The sequence below is a fragment of the Vidua macroura genome, chromosome 20, assembly GCF_024509145.1.
Source record: "Vidua macroura isolate BioBank_ID:100142 chromosome 20, ASM2450914v1, whole genome shotgun sequence".
NCBI classification, from domain to species: Eukaryota; Metazoa; Chordata; class Aves; order Passeriformes; family Viduidae; genus Vidua; species Vidua macroura.
Genome location: NC_071590.1, coordinates 10,832,079 through 10,846,689, shown reverse-complemented (window position 1 = coordinate 10,846,689; position 14,611 = coordinate 10,832,079). Strand labels below are relative to the sequence as shown.

General features: G+C 49.5%; 1 protein-coding gene across 2 annotated transcripts in view; it reads right to left on the bottom strand.

Moving 5' to 3' along the window:
* Window positions 1-3,642: 3,642 nt before the first annotated feature.
* KSR1 (kinase suppressor of ras 1) overlaps window positions 3,643-14,611 on the bottom strand; it is a 49,277-nt gene continuing 38,308 nt past the window's right edge. For both annotated transcript variants that reach the window (XM_053995280.1, XM_053995281.1), the window contains exons 6-20: window positions 12,890-12,950; window positions 12,555-12,638; window positions 11,940-12,001; window positions 11,732-11,838; window positions 11,288-11,456; window positions 10,064-10,105; window positions 9,466-9,520; window positions 8,747-8,792; window positions 8,257-8,636; window positions 8,076-8,172; window positions 7,701-7,834; window positions 7,167-7,298; window positions 6,760-6,895; window positions 6,295-6,428; window positions 3,643-3,942 (exon numbers count right to left, since the gene is read on the bottom strand). In XM_053995280.1, the coding sequence (XP_053851255.1) occupies window positions 3,864-3,942; window positions 6,295-6,428; window positions 6,760-6,895; window positions 7,167-7,298; window positions 7,701-7,834; window positions 8,076-8,172; window positions 8,257-8,636; window positions 8,747-8,792; window positions 9,466-9,520; window positions 10,064-10,105; window positions 11,288-11,456; window positions 11,732-11,838; window positions 11,940-12,001; window positions 12,555-12,638; window positions 12,890-12,950 (1,718 nt within the window). In that variant the 3' untranslated portion in view covers window positions 3,643-3,863. The remainder of the gene's footprint in view (window positions 3,943-6,294; window positions 6,429-6,759; window positions 6,896-7,166; window positions 7,299-7,700; window positions 7,835-8,075; window positions 8,173-8,256; window positions 8,637-8,746; window positions 8,793-9,465; window positions 9,521-10,063; window positions 10,106-11,287; window positions 11,457-11,731; window positions 11,839-11,939; window positions 12,002-12,554; window positions 12,639-12,889; window positions 12,951-14,611) is intronic.

Sequence of the window (14,611 nt, the reverse complement as noted above, 5' to 3'; positions counted from 1 at the left end):
GGGCCTGGTAGATGCTGCTTGTGTTGGGGTGATGTGCAAGGCTGCTGAGCTCTGGGCCCTGGAGACGCTGAGGCCAGGTAGGTGAAAGGCTTTTTCTTCTCCTTGGTTTTTGGTAATGCTGTGTTACATTGTCCATGTGCAGAGGGGTTCTGCCTGCCCCAGTAACCCTGCTGGGAGCCAGGGCTGGAGCTGCTGCCTTGTCTGGGAGGAGCAGGCTGACCTGTGAGGATGAAGCTGGACATGGCGTGCCCAGCTCTCCCAGATCCTGCTCCAGTAGTTCATTTGTAGCCTGAGCTGTGCTTTGTGAGTCGTTATTTGGTGTCTCCTTTGAGTGAACCCCCATTTCTGTGGCTGCTCTGGAATGTTTGCTGTTGAGCACCCAGCTGGGCTGGCAAAATGTTCCTGTCTGGTGTGGGGGTTTTGAATGCCATTGAGCATTGCAGTGCAGCTGGCAGGGGCTGGAAATGCTCCCTTTGTGCTGGGCTTGTCGCTGTGTTGGGGTGTGTGTGCTGGCTGCTCCTGTTCCTGTTTCTGTTTGCTGTGGCTCTCCCAGGGCAGAAGGACCCCAATGTTGGTGCCCTGGACATCCTGGGGCAGTTCTGGGGTACAGCTCTGAGCAGGGAAACATCAAACTGCTCCAGTCACAGCTAGGGCAGAGCCTTTGTGCTTGGGGACTGGAGTTTGTGTGGTTTGGTTTGGTCAATGAAACATCTCTGCCCTTCAAGTATAATTGAGAATTAAATTTGCTATTTCTTATTCTTTATAAAAGACAACAAAGCTCAGCTTATCTTAAGCTTTTTAGTGTTTGCATGTGAGAGGTAGGTAACATGGATGAGATGTAAAACTGTGCTTTCATGATGCCCTGGCCCATTCCTGGCAGGCCGGCACAAAGCCGCCGTTATTCCCGGCACAGAGCTGCTGGCAGCAGCAGAACCTTCCTGGGATTAATTAACAGCCAGTAATGACCCTTCCAGCACGGAGAGCCGGGTCTGTCCAGCAGAGCTCTGCCCCACTCTGCAGGTGGGGGGTGGTGGCAGGACCTTGTGCAAAGGATGGAGAAGGTGCTGGGGGTCCCAGAACGGCCTCAAGGGCTGCTTTGGGGAGGAAGCAGCTTCTTAAACAGTTCAGTGCTTCGAGAAAACCCCGTGGTGGTTTTACAACCCAGTTAATAATGTGACTCATCATATCCGGGAGGGAAAACTGGTAATTGCAAGGGACTTGTGCAAGGGGAGATCACCTGGTGTCCCTCAGGGCAAGGGCAGGGAGCAGAGGGGCTGGAGGAACTGCTGTGCTGGGGGGTCTCCGTGGGAGTCTGCTCCTGTTCTGGGTCGGCTACAAGTCAGTGGGAGGGAAAGGTCAAACCAGGACTCAGTAGCACTCGCTTTATCCAGACCAAAGATTTATTCACTGAAAAGATTCCTACATATCCAGAATTCCAGTAGCATAGAGTGCACTCTTTTTTCTTTTTTTTTTTTTCTTTTTTTTCTGGTTGCATAAACTAATACAGAAACTGTTGTTAATTCTAACAATTTGTAATTAATTTAATAGCAATTCTGGAAGACACTCAGTTCATAGAAAATATAAAAAAAAATTTGTACTGTACAAAGTTTACATCACATTTGAAAAGAAAACGTGTCCATGTTCACCATGTTACGACCATTTACATTCACTACTGACACGTGGCTCCTGTAGCAGCATTGCACAGCATTGTCACATCGACAGCTCCACCGGGGCGGGACGTGTGACACAAACACAACCCAGGGACCTCGCTTGCTGTGCGGGGCTGGGACAGCTCCGTGGCCCCAAGCTCTGTGCCCAGAGCCCCGCCGGGCTCGGCCGGGTGCCCCTGGCTGGCCAAAACAAAAACCACCCCACAGAGGCTGTTGGTCTCTCCTCTGGCTGTGCTGGGCAGAGGATGAGCTTGGTGTTCAAGGGCAATTTATGGGTGTCCCCCACACCATCCAGGTCAGGTTGGATTCCAATCCCAATCTGCCTGCTAAGGGCAGGCTATGAACAAGCCCCTGTGCCAGGACTGTGCCCACAGTGTCCAACACCCTGACCCGGGGCATGGCAGGACACAAAGAGCTCCACAGACGGCCTGACCAGCACGGGAGGGACCAAGGGTCACAGTCTGTGCTTGCAAGGAGCCAGGGCCCGTGCACAGCCGGGCCACTGACCCCACACAGAATGTTCTGGGTGTCCCAGCTCTCGGGGCCTGCTTTGTGCACCCAAAAAGTGAGTGAGGAGTACCCCGAGGCCGCTGCTGCCCCCAACACTGACTGAGCTAAGGGCCAGTCTGCATCCAGCAGCAGCTCCTGCCCTTCCTGCCCTCAGGCAGGAAGCCCACACAGGGTTCCAGCCCAGGGGCAGCACCTTTTTTTCCTGCTTTGGGTGTGTGTTGTGCTGCTCTTAATTAAGCAGCACCTGGGGGAAAAGAACTTCTGCTTCAGACTGCTGACACACAGGTAGTGAGACCCGCAGAGCCTGAGGGGGACAGGGGATCAGGACAGCACAGCAGTGCCTGGCCATGCCAATCCCCTTTCCCTTTTTGATCTGAGACACACGTAAAAAGTCTTTGTCAACGCTTGTAAGAGGCTACAACAGACTTGCACACATGACTGAGGCTCTCTGCTCAACAGAACTCAGGTTTTGTGCCACTTAGTTCCTCACACAAGGCAGCCAAAGTGAGGGCTGGTGCTTTGCCTGCTCACAGAGATCTGGGAGCTCCCCCTGAGCCTCGGGGATGATGGTGGGGAAAGGGGAGCCTCTGGTAACGGGGTCTGCAATTGATTTCCAAGGGGGATGATACATCTGTCACCTCCATAACCTCCACGCTGTGCACTGGAGGAGGGGGTGGGTTTTGGTTTTAAAACTAACCTCTGAAACAAATTTGAGGTGTTGGGGTCAGGCAGAACCTCCAGGCTCAGATATTGCCTTCTTGTTTACAAGATTTGTTATTTTTAAATAATAGCAACTCATAGCAACTGCTTTGGTCCTATGTTTCTCAAACAAATAACTTGCAAGCTCAAATTTGGCCAACTGTAGGCATTTGCAACACTGTGAGCATGTGTGCAGAGGCTCTGAAGCTCTGTGCATCAAGGCCTTAGTTTAATGCATTATTTATGGACAGCTTTTCCCTTGTCCTGTTTCTCTTGCCTTTCCCTGCACTCGAACTTGTGTCTGAACTTCAAAAGAAGAATTAGGTCCCTATGCAAAGCTGTGACAAGTCATCAGTTTATTTTTTAAGGCCAGCATTTTGAATTCCTCTGGGATTGTATGAGGGAGCAGGTTTTAGCATGAGTTCTGTGGAGAAGAGCACTTGAGTCATTAACTGAGAGCCAGCCCCCATGGCCAGACACTCTACCTGCAGCAGCTCTGTTCTGGTAGCCAAATTCAGGGAGACCCAGAGCTGGAGCAGCCCTGCTGAAACAGTGGGTGGTTTGGGCAAGTCCCAGGGCAGCAGGCTGGGCTCTGCCTTCAGGAGAGAGCTGGCCTCTGGATGGCAAACACCTCACAGGAGCCACGTCACTGTTCCACTGCCAGGGGACCCGCTCTGAGGGCAGAGAGTGGCTCCTACTGACCACGGACACAAGGAGGAACCAGGAACAGCTCAGCTCTTTTTCAGTGCTATTTGAGAATGGCTGTAGTTCAACTTGATTCACTGTTTATTATGTTTAAAAAAATATAGTTCACACAAAAGTATCATGTAAACATTGTTTAAATAACTGCTGGTGCTCAGGCAGGACACGGGGCTGAGCTGATGGTCTTCAGTGGGGCCGCACCAGCCTCGGCGTGGAGCAGCCAGGGAGGGTCTCGGGTGCTGTGGGGGAGCAGGCAGCCAGCACGGTCACAATGACACCGGCCTAGAGCTTTGGGTTACTCGGTTCCAGGATTCCCAAGCCAAATCTTTCAAAACGCAGGACAACTTTGCTACTGTTAATGCTGCAGAGAGTGGGGAGGGAGAGGAGAAGGGAGGGGGAAACAGTTACTGACGATTCATCTCACAAAGCTACCGCCCTATCACAGGAGCTGAAATCAGTTTGGTTCTGCTCTCACATTGCTGCAGCTCACCCAAGAGATGCTCGAGTAATTCAGCAGCAAACACATGAAGTTATTCATGCAAACCTCATCAGTGGGAAGAAACTGCACAATCTGATTTGCCCAAGGGGGAGGAGCAGGAAGGTTTTCCCAGGTCTCTACCGTGGGTAGAAGCCTGACATTGGTTTTCAGTGGGCACTTGCTTCTCTTGAAGTAGAAGGGAAGGAAAAACTGACAGAATTTTCTTTGTAAGAGAAAGGGGAGTTTTCACAAGGTACATGAACAGGTTAAGAAACCCCAACAGAACAAACCCAAACCCATTTGCTCCTCCCCAGGCTCTACAAACACATAAAGGGGTCTATCCCCTTGCTCTCACATTGCTGGCAGAGCCAGGAGCACTTTCAGCTCAGAGCTTGCTTGAGGAGGCTCAGGGAATTATGTGGGAGCTTGTCCTCGGACAGCAGAAACCCCCTTGGTGTGTGCTCTCCTCTGTCCCTGTCCTCTCCCCTCCAAACCAGTGAAAAAAGACCTTTTCTAGAAGGCACATGTTTGCTGTGGTAGCTGTGACTCTGCCGAGGCCCTGCATTGAGTCCTTCTGCTGACCAGGGATGTAAACAGAAGCAAACCGTAACATTCCAAGCACTGGATGTGCAAGGGGAGGAGCTGAAGGGTGCTCTTCTTTCCTCCTCTTTTACACGCCTTTGTAGCTGATCCCAGCTGACCCACGTGGGCCTGCTCTGGACACTGCCCCAGACACTGCCCCAGCCTGGCTCTCAGGGGGCAAAGGACCCTCAGCTGCTCCAAGCAGAGCAAGGATCATCCTCCTTTCCACTCAAGCGCTGACCCTGGCTCCAGTGCTGGCTCTGTGCCCGAGGGAGAACCGGCCTGGCCTCAGCTCCTGCTGGTTTGCAGGGCAAGTGCTGTGGCAAAGTCCCTGTCACCCGCAGCCCCAGAGCTCCAGCACTAAGGACACAGCCCCAGAGGGGCTGGGGGCCTCGCAGGGCACGCACGAGGCGCAGCAGTTTGGGGACAGCCCTGAGCTGCAGGCAGGACCTGCCCGTGGTGTGCACCTGGTCAGGCAGAGCGGGTCCCCGCGCCCTTCCCCGAGGATGTCAGCTGCTGGGCGCTCGAGGCAGAGGAGCCCGGTGTTAGCCAGGAAGGTCTCGCAGACAGGAGTGGTTATTGAAGCTACAGCCCACACCAAGCGAAAGGCAGAGAGAAGAACTCGGATAAAGTGTTGATTATGTCCATGGGTTAATTTCGTGGTTTGTTTTTGCTTTTTTAATGGAAGGTGATTGTCCAAGTTGCCGGTTAGGATACGACACATGGAAGCATGCAAGGTGGAGCCCATTATTGCACCAGTAGCTACAACCTACAAAGAAATATGGGAGGGAAGGGAAAAAGACACCATGAGAGTTAGTTTTCAGTTATTTAAAGCAAGCCCTTGAGAACTACACACTGTACAGCTTCAACCAGGCTGCAGCAGGGGTTAGTGCAGTGCAGTGAAAGGATCTGGGTGAGGTGGGGGAGAGCTCCACTTCTCAGTGCGTGTTCTTTTTGTGAGGGTGAGGCCAGAGTCTGGGGGAAGCACTCTGCAGTTTGAAGTTGTTGGACATGGCTGGTGTGTCAGGGATCTGGTACAAATGGGGGGGAAATTGCACAGAAGTGGCAGAATTTTCAACCAAAACTCCAAAGCCCCCACACCCAGCCTAGACCGAAGTGCCATGACAGTTCCCGTGTCAAGAATTTGGGTGGTTCTAACATCACAACAAGGACAAAGTAAGTATGAGCAGTTCAGGAGATAAAAACAAACAGTGAGCCAAGGACATGGTGAATGGGCACTGGGCACAGATATGTCTGTGGCCTCAAACCCATGCAGTCTGAACCCCTTCAGAGGGAAACAGTGCCCTGTTCTTGGGTCCTCCCTTCCTCAGGCAGTACCTGCCATTACCATCACAGGGGAAGTTCTAACCACTTTGGGGTCAGTGTGGGCCCTTCCCAATGCTGTCATGGATATTCTCTGACACCAAACAGGGGGATCAGTCAGCTGCTGGAGGAAGGTGAATATGGTAAAGTAGGAAATGAACTGTCTGAGGCTCATGGCTTAGTCACATCATTTCCCAGGAACTAGAGAAGCAGAGGAGCAGCTCTCCCACCCTGTCAGGTCTGACAGCCCCAGGAAAGCAAACAAAGCTCAGAAATGATCAGTTAGCAAATAGCATGGCATCAGTGTTGTGACCAGCAGCAGGTACTCACTCAGCAGACTTCCAGAAGTGCCCTGGGTGGGAGAGCCGGCGGTTCAGTTTTGGCAGTTTCTCAAGCATTTCCATGAGGACAGTGAAGCTGGGCCGCTCGCTGAGGTCGAAGGCCCAGCAGGCCGAGAGGATTTCCTGCAGAGGACAGTGGTGGCTTGTTATCTCAGTTCATGGGTCAACTGTGCAGACCAGAAAACTGTCTGAGCACTGGGGTGTGTGTGAGGCCAGGCAGATACTGCTGCTCACAGAGGGCCTGGACTCTGTCAGAACCCAAGAGTGTCCCGTGCTGGGGATGTTCATTTCTGCACCACAGTTACGGGCACAGGCTTAACCTGGTCTCCCACTCTCACCTCTTCTCTTTCCTGCCTTTTCTCTTTCGAGTTACGAGTATAATAACTCTCTTGGAGCAGCCCCTCTCTCCCTGACAAACAGCTGTATGAGGGACTCCTGCAGCTGAGGTACTTACATTGACCTCTTTGCCCAGGCTGACAGTGGCAAGGACTTGTCTCACTCCCTCGCCGCTGCCGATCTGCCAGATGAGAGCCTCTGCAGGCTGGGTCCTGAACGGCCACTCCCGTGCCTGGAGCTCGTACCACACGGTCCTGCAATGCCAACAGACATGTCAGGCCTCTGCCTGCTCCTGACAAAGTACCCAATGCTGGCACTGTTCCAGCTGCTTCAGCTGAGCTCTGGGAGGTGCCTAAGGCCATGCAGCAAACCCCTTCCACCCATGACTTGTGGAATGGGTGAGGAAAATGTGTCCCAGCTGGAATCCTGAGTCTGAGAGAAGGGGAGCACTGACTGGAAGGCTTAGGCCAGTAGCCAGTCTCACTTAGCAAGCTCTCATGGTACTCCTGGGTGTTCCTTTCTTACCCAAAGGCATAGATATCTGCAGCTTTGGAGAAAGGCAGCTTGTCTTCGTCTTTCCCTGGGGCCATCTCACGGACAATCTCAGGAGCCAGGTAGCACAGCCAGTCATGAGGCAGCTTCAGTTCATTCTCCCTCCTGAGTCCAAAAGAAAGAAGCAGGACTAAACATTGGTGTGGAGGCCATATCTGTGCTGCACCTGATGCTTTGGCTTTATTTACTCCAATGTTTTTGCTGATGTTTTCTTTCTAATTTTCTTGCCATTCTAACAAATAGGCATGTGTCAGCCTGACACTCACAGCTCCTTCCTGGGCTTAAGGTCTGTTTGTTCTGTGCTCTGAGTCTTAATCCAAACTCTCTAGCTGTGTTACTGCAACTGTTGGAAGAACTCTGCTCAAAAGGAAAACAAAGCAAACATGTACAGTGCAACCTGAGTGTGCACTAAACCAATGGATGCTTCTTGTGCACTGCAGGAAATGTTTCCCTATTTGACCATTTGTCATTCTAGATGTGGAACCAAGCACTGAAACCTCCACTTACCTTCCTTCCTGAACCACACCCGAAATTCCAAATAATCCAAAGTCGGTGATCACAACTTTCCCATTGTCATAGAAGACATTTTTGGATTTCAGATCCTTATGTACAATCCCCTTTGCGTGGAGATACCCCATGCCCTGGGAAATACAGCAGAGATGGAAACGTTTTTGGGGTTTTATTATTTCCAAGCATACTCTTCTTTCTAACACATTTCCCCTTCCTAACTCCAGTGTCAAGGATTAGCTGTAACTGGGGGCAGGGCCCCTGTGCAGGAAGGTGTAGGGAGAGGCTGAGGGAGCAGCTCCCAGTCCCATGTGCAGCTCTGAGCTCTGGCTGAAGCCGTACCCAGTGGCTCCCTTGGCATAACCAAGCCCTTACCTTAATGATCTCCTGTGCTATCTGCCTGGTTTTGTTGATGTCCAGGGAGATCTTGGGGTCCCTCACAAAGGAGTGCAGCGTCCTTCCTTTGCAGAAGCTACAGGAAATGTTTATACATGAGAACATTAGCTAGCTCTACAATACATATCCAGTAGAACTAATAGAAAGATCTCTCTCTCACCTAGTAATGATTGCTAAGTGAGGGGGGTTCATGCAGGCTCCCATGAACAGCACCACGTTCTCATGCCGGGTCTGCCTGTAGTTCATCACCTCCTTCTTGAAGAGCTTGAGATGATCCTGGTTGTTGCCGTCGATCTCCAGCAGCCTGATGGCCACCTCCCCGTGCCACTTGCCCTTGTAGACCTTGCCCCAGCGGCCCTGGCCAATGGGGTCCCCCAGCTGGATCTGCTCGAAGGGGATGTCCCACTCCTGCAGGTACACGCTGGTCTGGCTGGGTTTGCGGTAGATCATCCCCTGCAGGTGTGGCCGCCGGTTGGGCAAATCTTCCACCTCATCCTCATCGTCCTCAGGCTCCGACTTACTCGCCTCTGGTTCCTCCACCTGTCCACAGCAAGGAAGGGAAAGGTGTGCTCGCAGTCCCTCAGGGGTGGCAGAGCAGCCCAGCAGCACAGGCTGCTCCAGAGAGCTCCGGGGCAAAGCAGCAAACCCACCTGTGCTTCCCGTGCGCCTCCGCCCGTGCCCGGCTGCTGGGCAGCGCTGCAACAGAAGCAATGAAAACGTTTGACATCACTGGGGAATGGGGGCCTGTGCTGCCATTAGGGAGCAGAAGGAGCCAATGCAGAACAGATCCTGACAGTTACAGAGGTCAGAGAAAAATACAACTCCTGCTCCATGTAAAAGAGAAGGACTGTTAGCTCACTTTGGCAAATGAGGGACAAAGACTTGGAAGTGATTCTTGATAATTAAGTGGCAGGAATTGATTTGGCAGTGGCATGGCTCTGTTATTGCACTGTGTTCCAGGAATAGGTGCTCCCATTCCTACCCCTGAAACACCTGCAGTGGAGCAGCTGGCAGTGCAGGCTGGAAGCTTTTCCATGCCCTGCAATTGGGATCCTGAAAGAGCTGTTTGCTTGCAGCTCAGTGCACCGTGCCCTTCAAGTTACAGAACTCCAAATTCTGCTTCATCTGACCCTTCACACAACCAGGACTAGATATTAAAGGCTTGGACTCTTTAGTGTGCCATTTAGAGTTAAGTGTCATATTCAGCTTTATAAAACTGGCAATACCAGCATCACCCTCACTGACTAAAGTTACCCTGGGAATTCTCAGGTGTTAAATCTGGTTTTGGCCATAACATAGCGCTTCTGGGCTGACTTGAGGATTACCAGGTAAATGCTGTGCAAATAAAAGTATTTAAAACTCCACTTACTTAGTGTCTGCAGCAGTTTCTGGAAGCTGTGCTGTTTGTGCAGGACTGGGAATTTCTGGGAAAGTAGAAACAGTTATGATACATCTTCTACACTTCAATCTCCTATAGACTGCAAGTTTTAACACTGCAATAGCAACTATTTGCTTCTTATTTAGGAATTATAAACTCAACCACAGACAAAGTGATTTTATACTTTTACTGATTTAAAACTCTGCTCATCTCTCCTATGCCTGCATGTTGGCTGAGCTCAGTCCTCTTCCATTTCCCCCACTTATCTGTAAAGTCCTTTTGGCCAGGCATGAAGCCATAAAAGTGAATCTTTAGAAAGGAGGAACATGGATGTGAATAGAATCCACAGCAGGAAACAAATGTTCTACAGCTAAATATTCAAAGTTCCATCTCAATACAAAAATCACATCACTACCTCAGATTAGGGGAGAGAGGCCTGAGTACACACTGAGATAAGAGAAAGTCTGGATTGTTTTAGATAGTTTTTTTTAAAGCAGAATGATTGTTCTTGGACAGGATGCAGAGGTTTACAAACAAGTTATGTTTCGGCAGTAGAAGTTGGTTAGTAGAATTAAAACAATCAACTCACCTGGGAAGATAAACTGTTGTCTATGCTGAAGGTAGTAGGCAGCTTTTTAATTAATTGGGGTTTTGTAAAAAAGGAACAGCAAAAAAAAAAATACCAGGAGAAAAAGAAAACAAAACAACACAAACAAGTTAGAGGATCATCGGTAAGTGCCTCATGTGCATTCAATGAATTAGTCCCAGGTCACTGCTGGGAACAGATTAGTGCATTATCAGCCTGCTGGGGGGAATTTCAGCACATGCATTTTGGGAGGGCCCTGACAGATGACAGGTATCCAACACAAGCTGTGCTACCTCTCTCAAACAGCCTCGTGGGCAAACACCACACTTGGATCCCTAGTAGCAGGAACAAAGGGAGAGCCCAGGAATGTGCAAGGCAGGCCCACATCAGGTGTGATGTGATCTCATGTCTCAGCTTTGCAGAGGTTGCCCCACAGAAGCTGAAACTCATGAGCCATCCTCCTTTTTTATTTTTTCAGTGAATCTGAGCAGTTTGTCCCAGTGCAAAGTAGCTGCAGTAGAATCCTTACACTTACTTGCCTCTGGTCCTTTTTGCAACTTAAATTCACAGGTCAGAAGCTGATGCAAAATTCAGCAATGTTGAAGGCCAGATGTAGTAGCTACCGAGCACCATGTGACTTCAGGTCAAAGGAATTACATTTATTCTCACTGTTTAGATCTTTGCCCTTGTCAGAGATACTTGCCCCTCTCAGCTCTGCTTAAAGCTGCACACTGGGGCTCTCAATCCATAGGGCATGAAGGGTAAACTTCTCTCCACCAGTCCTGCTTGACAGTGGTTTAAAAATCGGTGTTGATTGTGGGTTATATTTTGGAAGGGTCTGGTAAAGTAATTCATTCCAGTTCTCATTTTTACAGCCTGCTCCAGCAAGCACCTCCCTCCTGACTGAAAGCCCCTGGTGAGCACACATTGCAGGCAGCATGCATTGTACAGCACAAAGGGGAAAGGAGGAGAAAAAACAGGGTTTTATTCCATCCTTTTCCAAAAAGGAAAAGGAGTAATGTTCCTCAATAATCAGTTTCCTGCAAAGATATCTTGCTGATACCCTTTAAAAATTTGTAAGAAAGACATTTTCATTTTATCAGATAATAAGATACACTTCTACACCTTGTTTAAGGGACAACCATGTATTCAGAAACCTACAACTCCCTGTGAATTCCTGGTCAGCCTCTTCTTGCAGAGCCTGCTGCCAGACAGGAGTTTGTTTACCTGGGAAGTTGAACCGCCCGTCCCTCTGGCCCATGGGGGACGGGTTTGGGGGCGGCGTCGCACTGGGAGGGTTGGAAGACTGGAAAGGTGCTGGAGAAGATGGAGTGGATGAGGTTGTAGAAGAAGGATTACTGCTGGAGTCCAGGTGGTTTATTGCTGGTGGATGCTCCTGCAAAGCAGAGAAAGACACTTGTGAGAGAACAATAAAGGGAAAGAGGAGTTCCCCTCAGTGTCTGCTGGACAACAGATAGAGGGAACTTGTTCCCAGGCTTGATTGCTTTTCTGAATAAGCACCTGGAGCTCTGCACAGCCCCTGTTTTACAGGGAGAAAATGTCTCATATTCAAGTCTTGCAAAGTGAAAGCTCTCACTCCAACCAGTGAGATCCAACCTCTCCCTATTGCAGCTCCCCAGGGACTCTGGACATGCTTCAGCCACCTCGTACCTTTTTAGTTAGTGCTTTGGGGAGAGTTCCAAACTGGGGTTCTGTGGGTCTGTCTACTGGATTATTGATATCAGATGGGACAGACTCTGTTCTTCTTATTTTTGTTACTGAAAAACAGGTTGGAGAAAAACAGCTTTAATGAGACTTTTTATTCTTTCCATACCATCAATTATATTGAAATGTCAAGAATTTGTAGAAAATTACTTACTGGGAAGGAAGGATATTCTACAAGCAGGTGCCTCTTTAGTACATTTGTTGTGACATTTTAATCTGAAAGATAACCATTACATGTTAAATAGCAACTTGTTCTTTCCCAGAAAGAGGAAACCTACCCTTAATTTGTAATTCTTATGCTAATCTCAGAAGGAGTTCTGGAATGCTCAGCCCCAGAGCAGCAGGCATTTGTATGGAAAATCCTATTATTTAGGCTAATGAAACCACAAACATATCTTAGCATCTGACTTTTCACTGACTCTCAGCCAGCAACCATGAAGTAGTAAAATCTCAGTCCTCTGGACTAAGAAGCCTGAGAAAGAAGCAACAATTAATATCCTGGCTGTTATTTAGGGATTCAGCTCCCACTACAAGATTTGCTCAGGATGAGGTAGGAAGCCTGTGACAGGGAAACAAATTTGGTTCATTCATGTGTCAAGCTGCCAGCTCCAAGGGTGAGTTGTGCCAGAGCATCCTTTTGCCAGGCCAGAAGGACTGAAAAAATGACGCTGCTGCCAAAAGTGCATCACATCAAGAGACATGAGTTACTGCAGGCTGTGGTGAGTCCAGTTCCAGGCTGTTCTGAAGGAGACCATCCCTGTGTGCTCACCTGCAGTACTTACACTTCACCCCGAACATCATGCTTTTCTGGCACACTTGGCAAATCTGAGATAACCAGGACTTTGTAGAGAACCTAACAGAGACAAGAGAGGGAAAACTGATGTTAGTTTGTGTCCAAGGGAAAATAAACATTTGTAGGTAGCTGAACTTGACAACTGACACACTCGAAACGACTCCAAACCCATCTCAGAGCCCTGAGCCACCACAGCCCTGCCTGGGCTGCTGGGCTGTGCCCCTGGGCTGCTCACCTGTGAATTACAGCCAGACCCAGCCCCTGGCTGCTCACCTGTGAATTACAGCCAGACCCAGCCCCTGGCTGCTCACCTGTGAGTCACAGCCAGGCCAAAGTCTCTTCGTACCGTCTGGGGGGATCCCTGGGAGAGCTCTGATGGAGAACAAGAGGAGGGTTTAGGGAAGCATTGCTCAAATGTGCTCACCACCCTGCACAGAAACTGAGCAGTCACTGCCCCAGGTCAGCACCTCCAGCATGAGGAGTCACAGGAGCACAGCTCAGACTGATTTGCCCCCTGTGAAGTTGCTCTTGTATTTGTTTCCATATGATTGGATAAATCATGATGTTTTACGTTTAGGGATTACAGAAGTCCATCTGATCAGGTCTAAGCCATTCTTAAAGCAGAAAGTCTCTTTACTTCTAATTGGGTTATTCCCAATTGGTTTACCACAAATACCATCACCCAGTTTTCCTGCAGTGTCAGTAGATTTCAGAATATTCTATTTCACTGAAAATTATCTCAATTTTCTAGACAGGGTCAGCATGACCCAGAAGAATAAACATACACGTGAGCTCACTTAACTTTCTGCTAAGTGCAGAAAGGGAGATCTAGACTTCCAAATGCCAAACCAGCATGCCAGTGGTTACAGCACGTAACTTCCTGAAAACTCTCCAACACTCAGAATTCTGGCATATTTCCTGAACGAAATCTACAGAAATATTGCACATCCGAGGCAAACCCCAATGTGCGAGTGTCAGCACAGCAGAAGGGCTGGCTCAGAGCCAGTCTCCTCACTTGACCATAGATGGCACCACAGTCTTTTTTATCATTAGTCCAGGGAGCTCCTAAAGGCATCTGTGATCCTCAGCCTCTTGGAAAAGGCTGGAATGGCTAGCTGCTTTTCCAAGGAATGCTGCTGGCCTAGCGTGGCCATCCAAACAATCCCAGCACAGCAGTAAAGAAGGCTGTTAACATCGGGTCAGATGGTTAAATCTTCACTGATTGTCCAGGACTCACCAGAGCCCATAGCAGACACTTCACCCTAACCACTAGGTCTATATGAGGAGGAGCACCAAAATCCTTCATTTCTGTTTGAGTTTATTCTAATGCCTTTTTCATTTATCGTGCCAATTATCTCGCTCTGCCCAGGGAAATGTTCAGGCTTCTGCTGGCACTTTCATTTTACCATCTTTCTATTTCTGAAAGTAATTCCTGAGATTTTTTTTTTTAAAGGGCATTAGCTATATGTACAGTGCTTGGACTTTCATACTTGCATTTAATACTCAGACACTTTTGGACACTTTCCAAGCTGCTCCAGTCTCTCTCCATTAGCTTCCAAGGTTACAGGTTGTGGCTGGGACACACCTCAGGATGGCTAGAACTCCCAGTGGCCCTGGAGAAACCCAGCCCTGCTCCTGCCAGCCATCACCCACATAAACAGACTCCTCAGCACAGGGGGAACACCCCACATTCCAGCACATGCTGCAGCTTCCTCAGAAAGTGTCTTAACTTCATTGCAGAGACACTGGGCAATGCATATCCAAAGCCACTATATGTTTAGATGTGAGATTCCTGTACCAAGAGGCATCTGTGCCAGCTGTCTGAGGTCATAGATAAGCACCCCCTGGCTTTAACCCTTGAAACATCAGTATTCCTTTGCCTTGCTTGTGTCATCTTAGAAAATACCAGGTGCAACCAAGTCAAACCCTGTGTTCTGTGGCAGGCCAAGCTCCTGCCCAGTTAACAGAAGCTCTGGGATAGGAGGGCCCGTGGAGAACCTCCAGAGGCTGTCAAGGGATGGCCAACAGGGAGC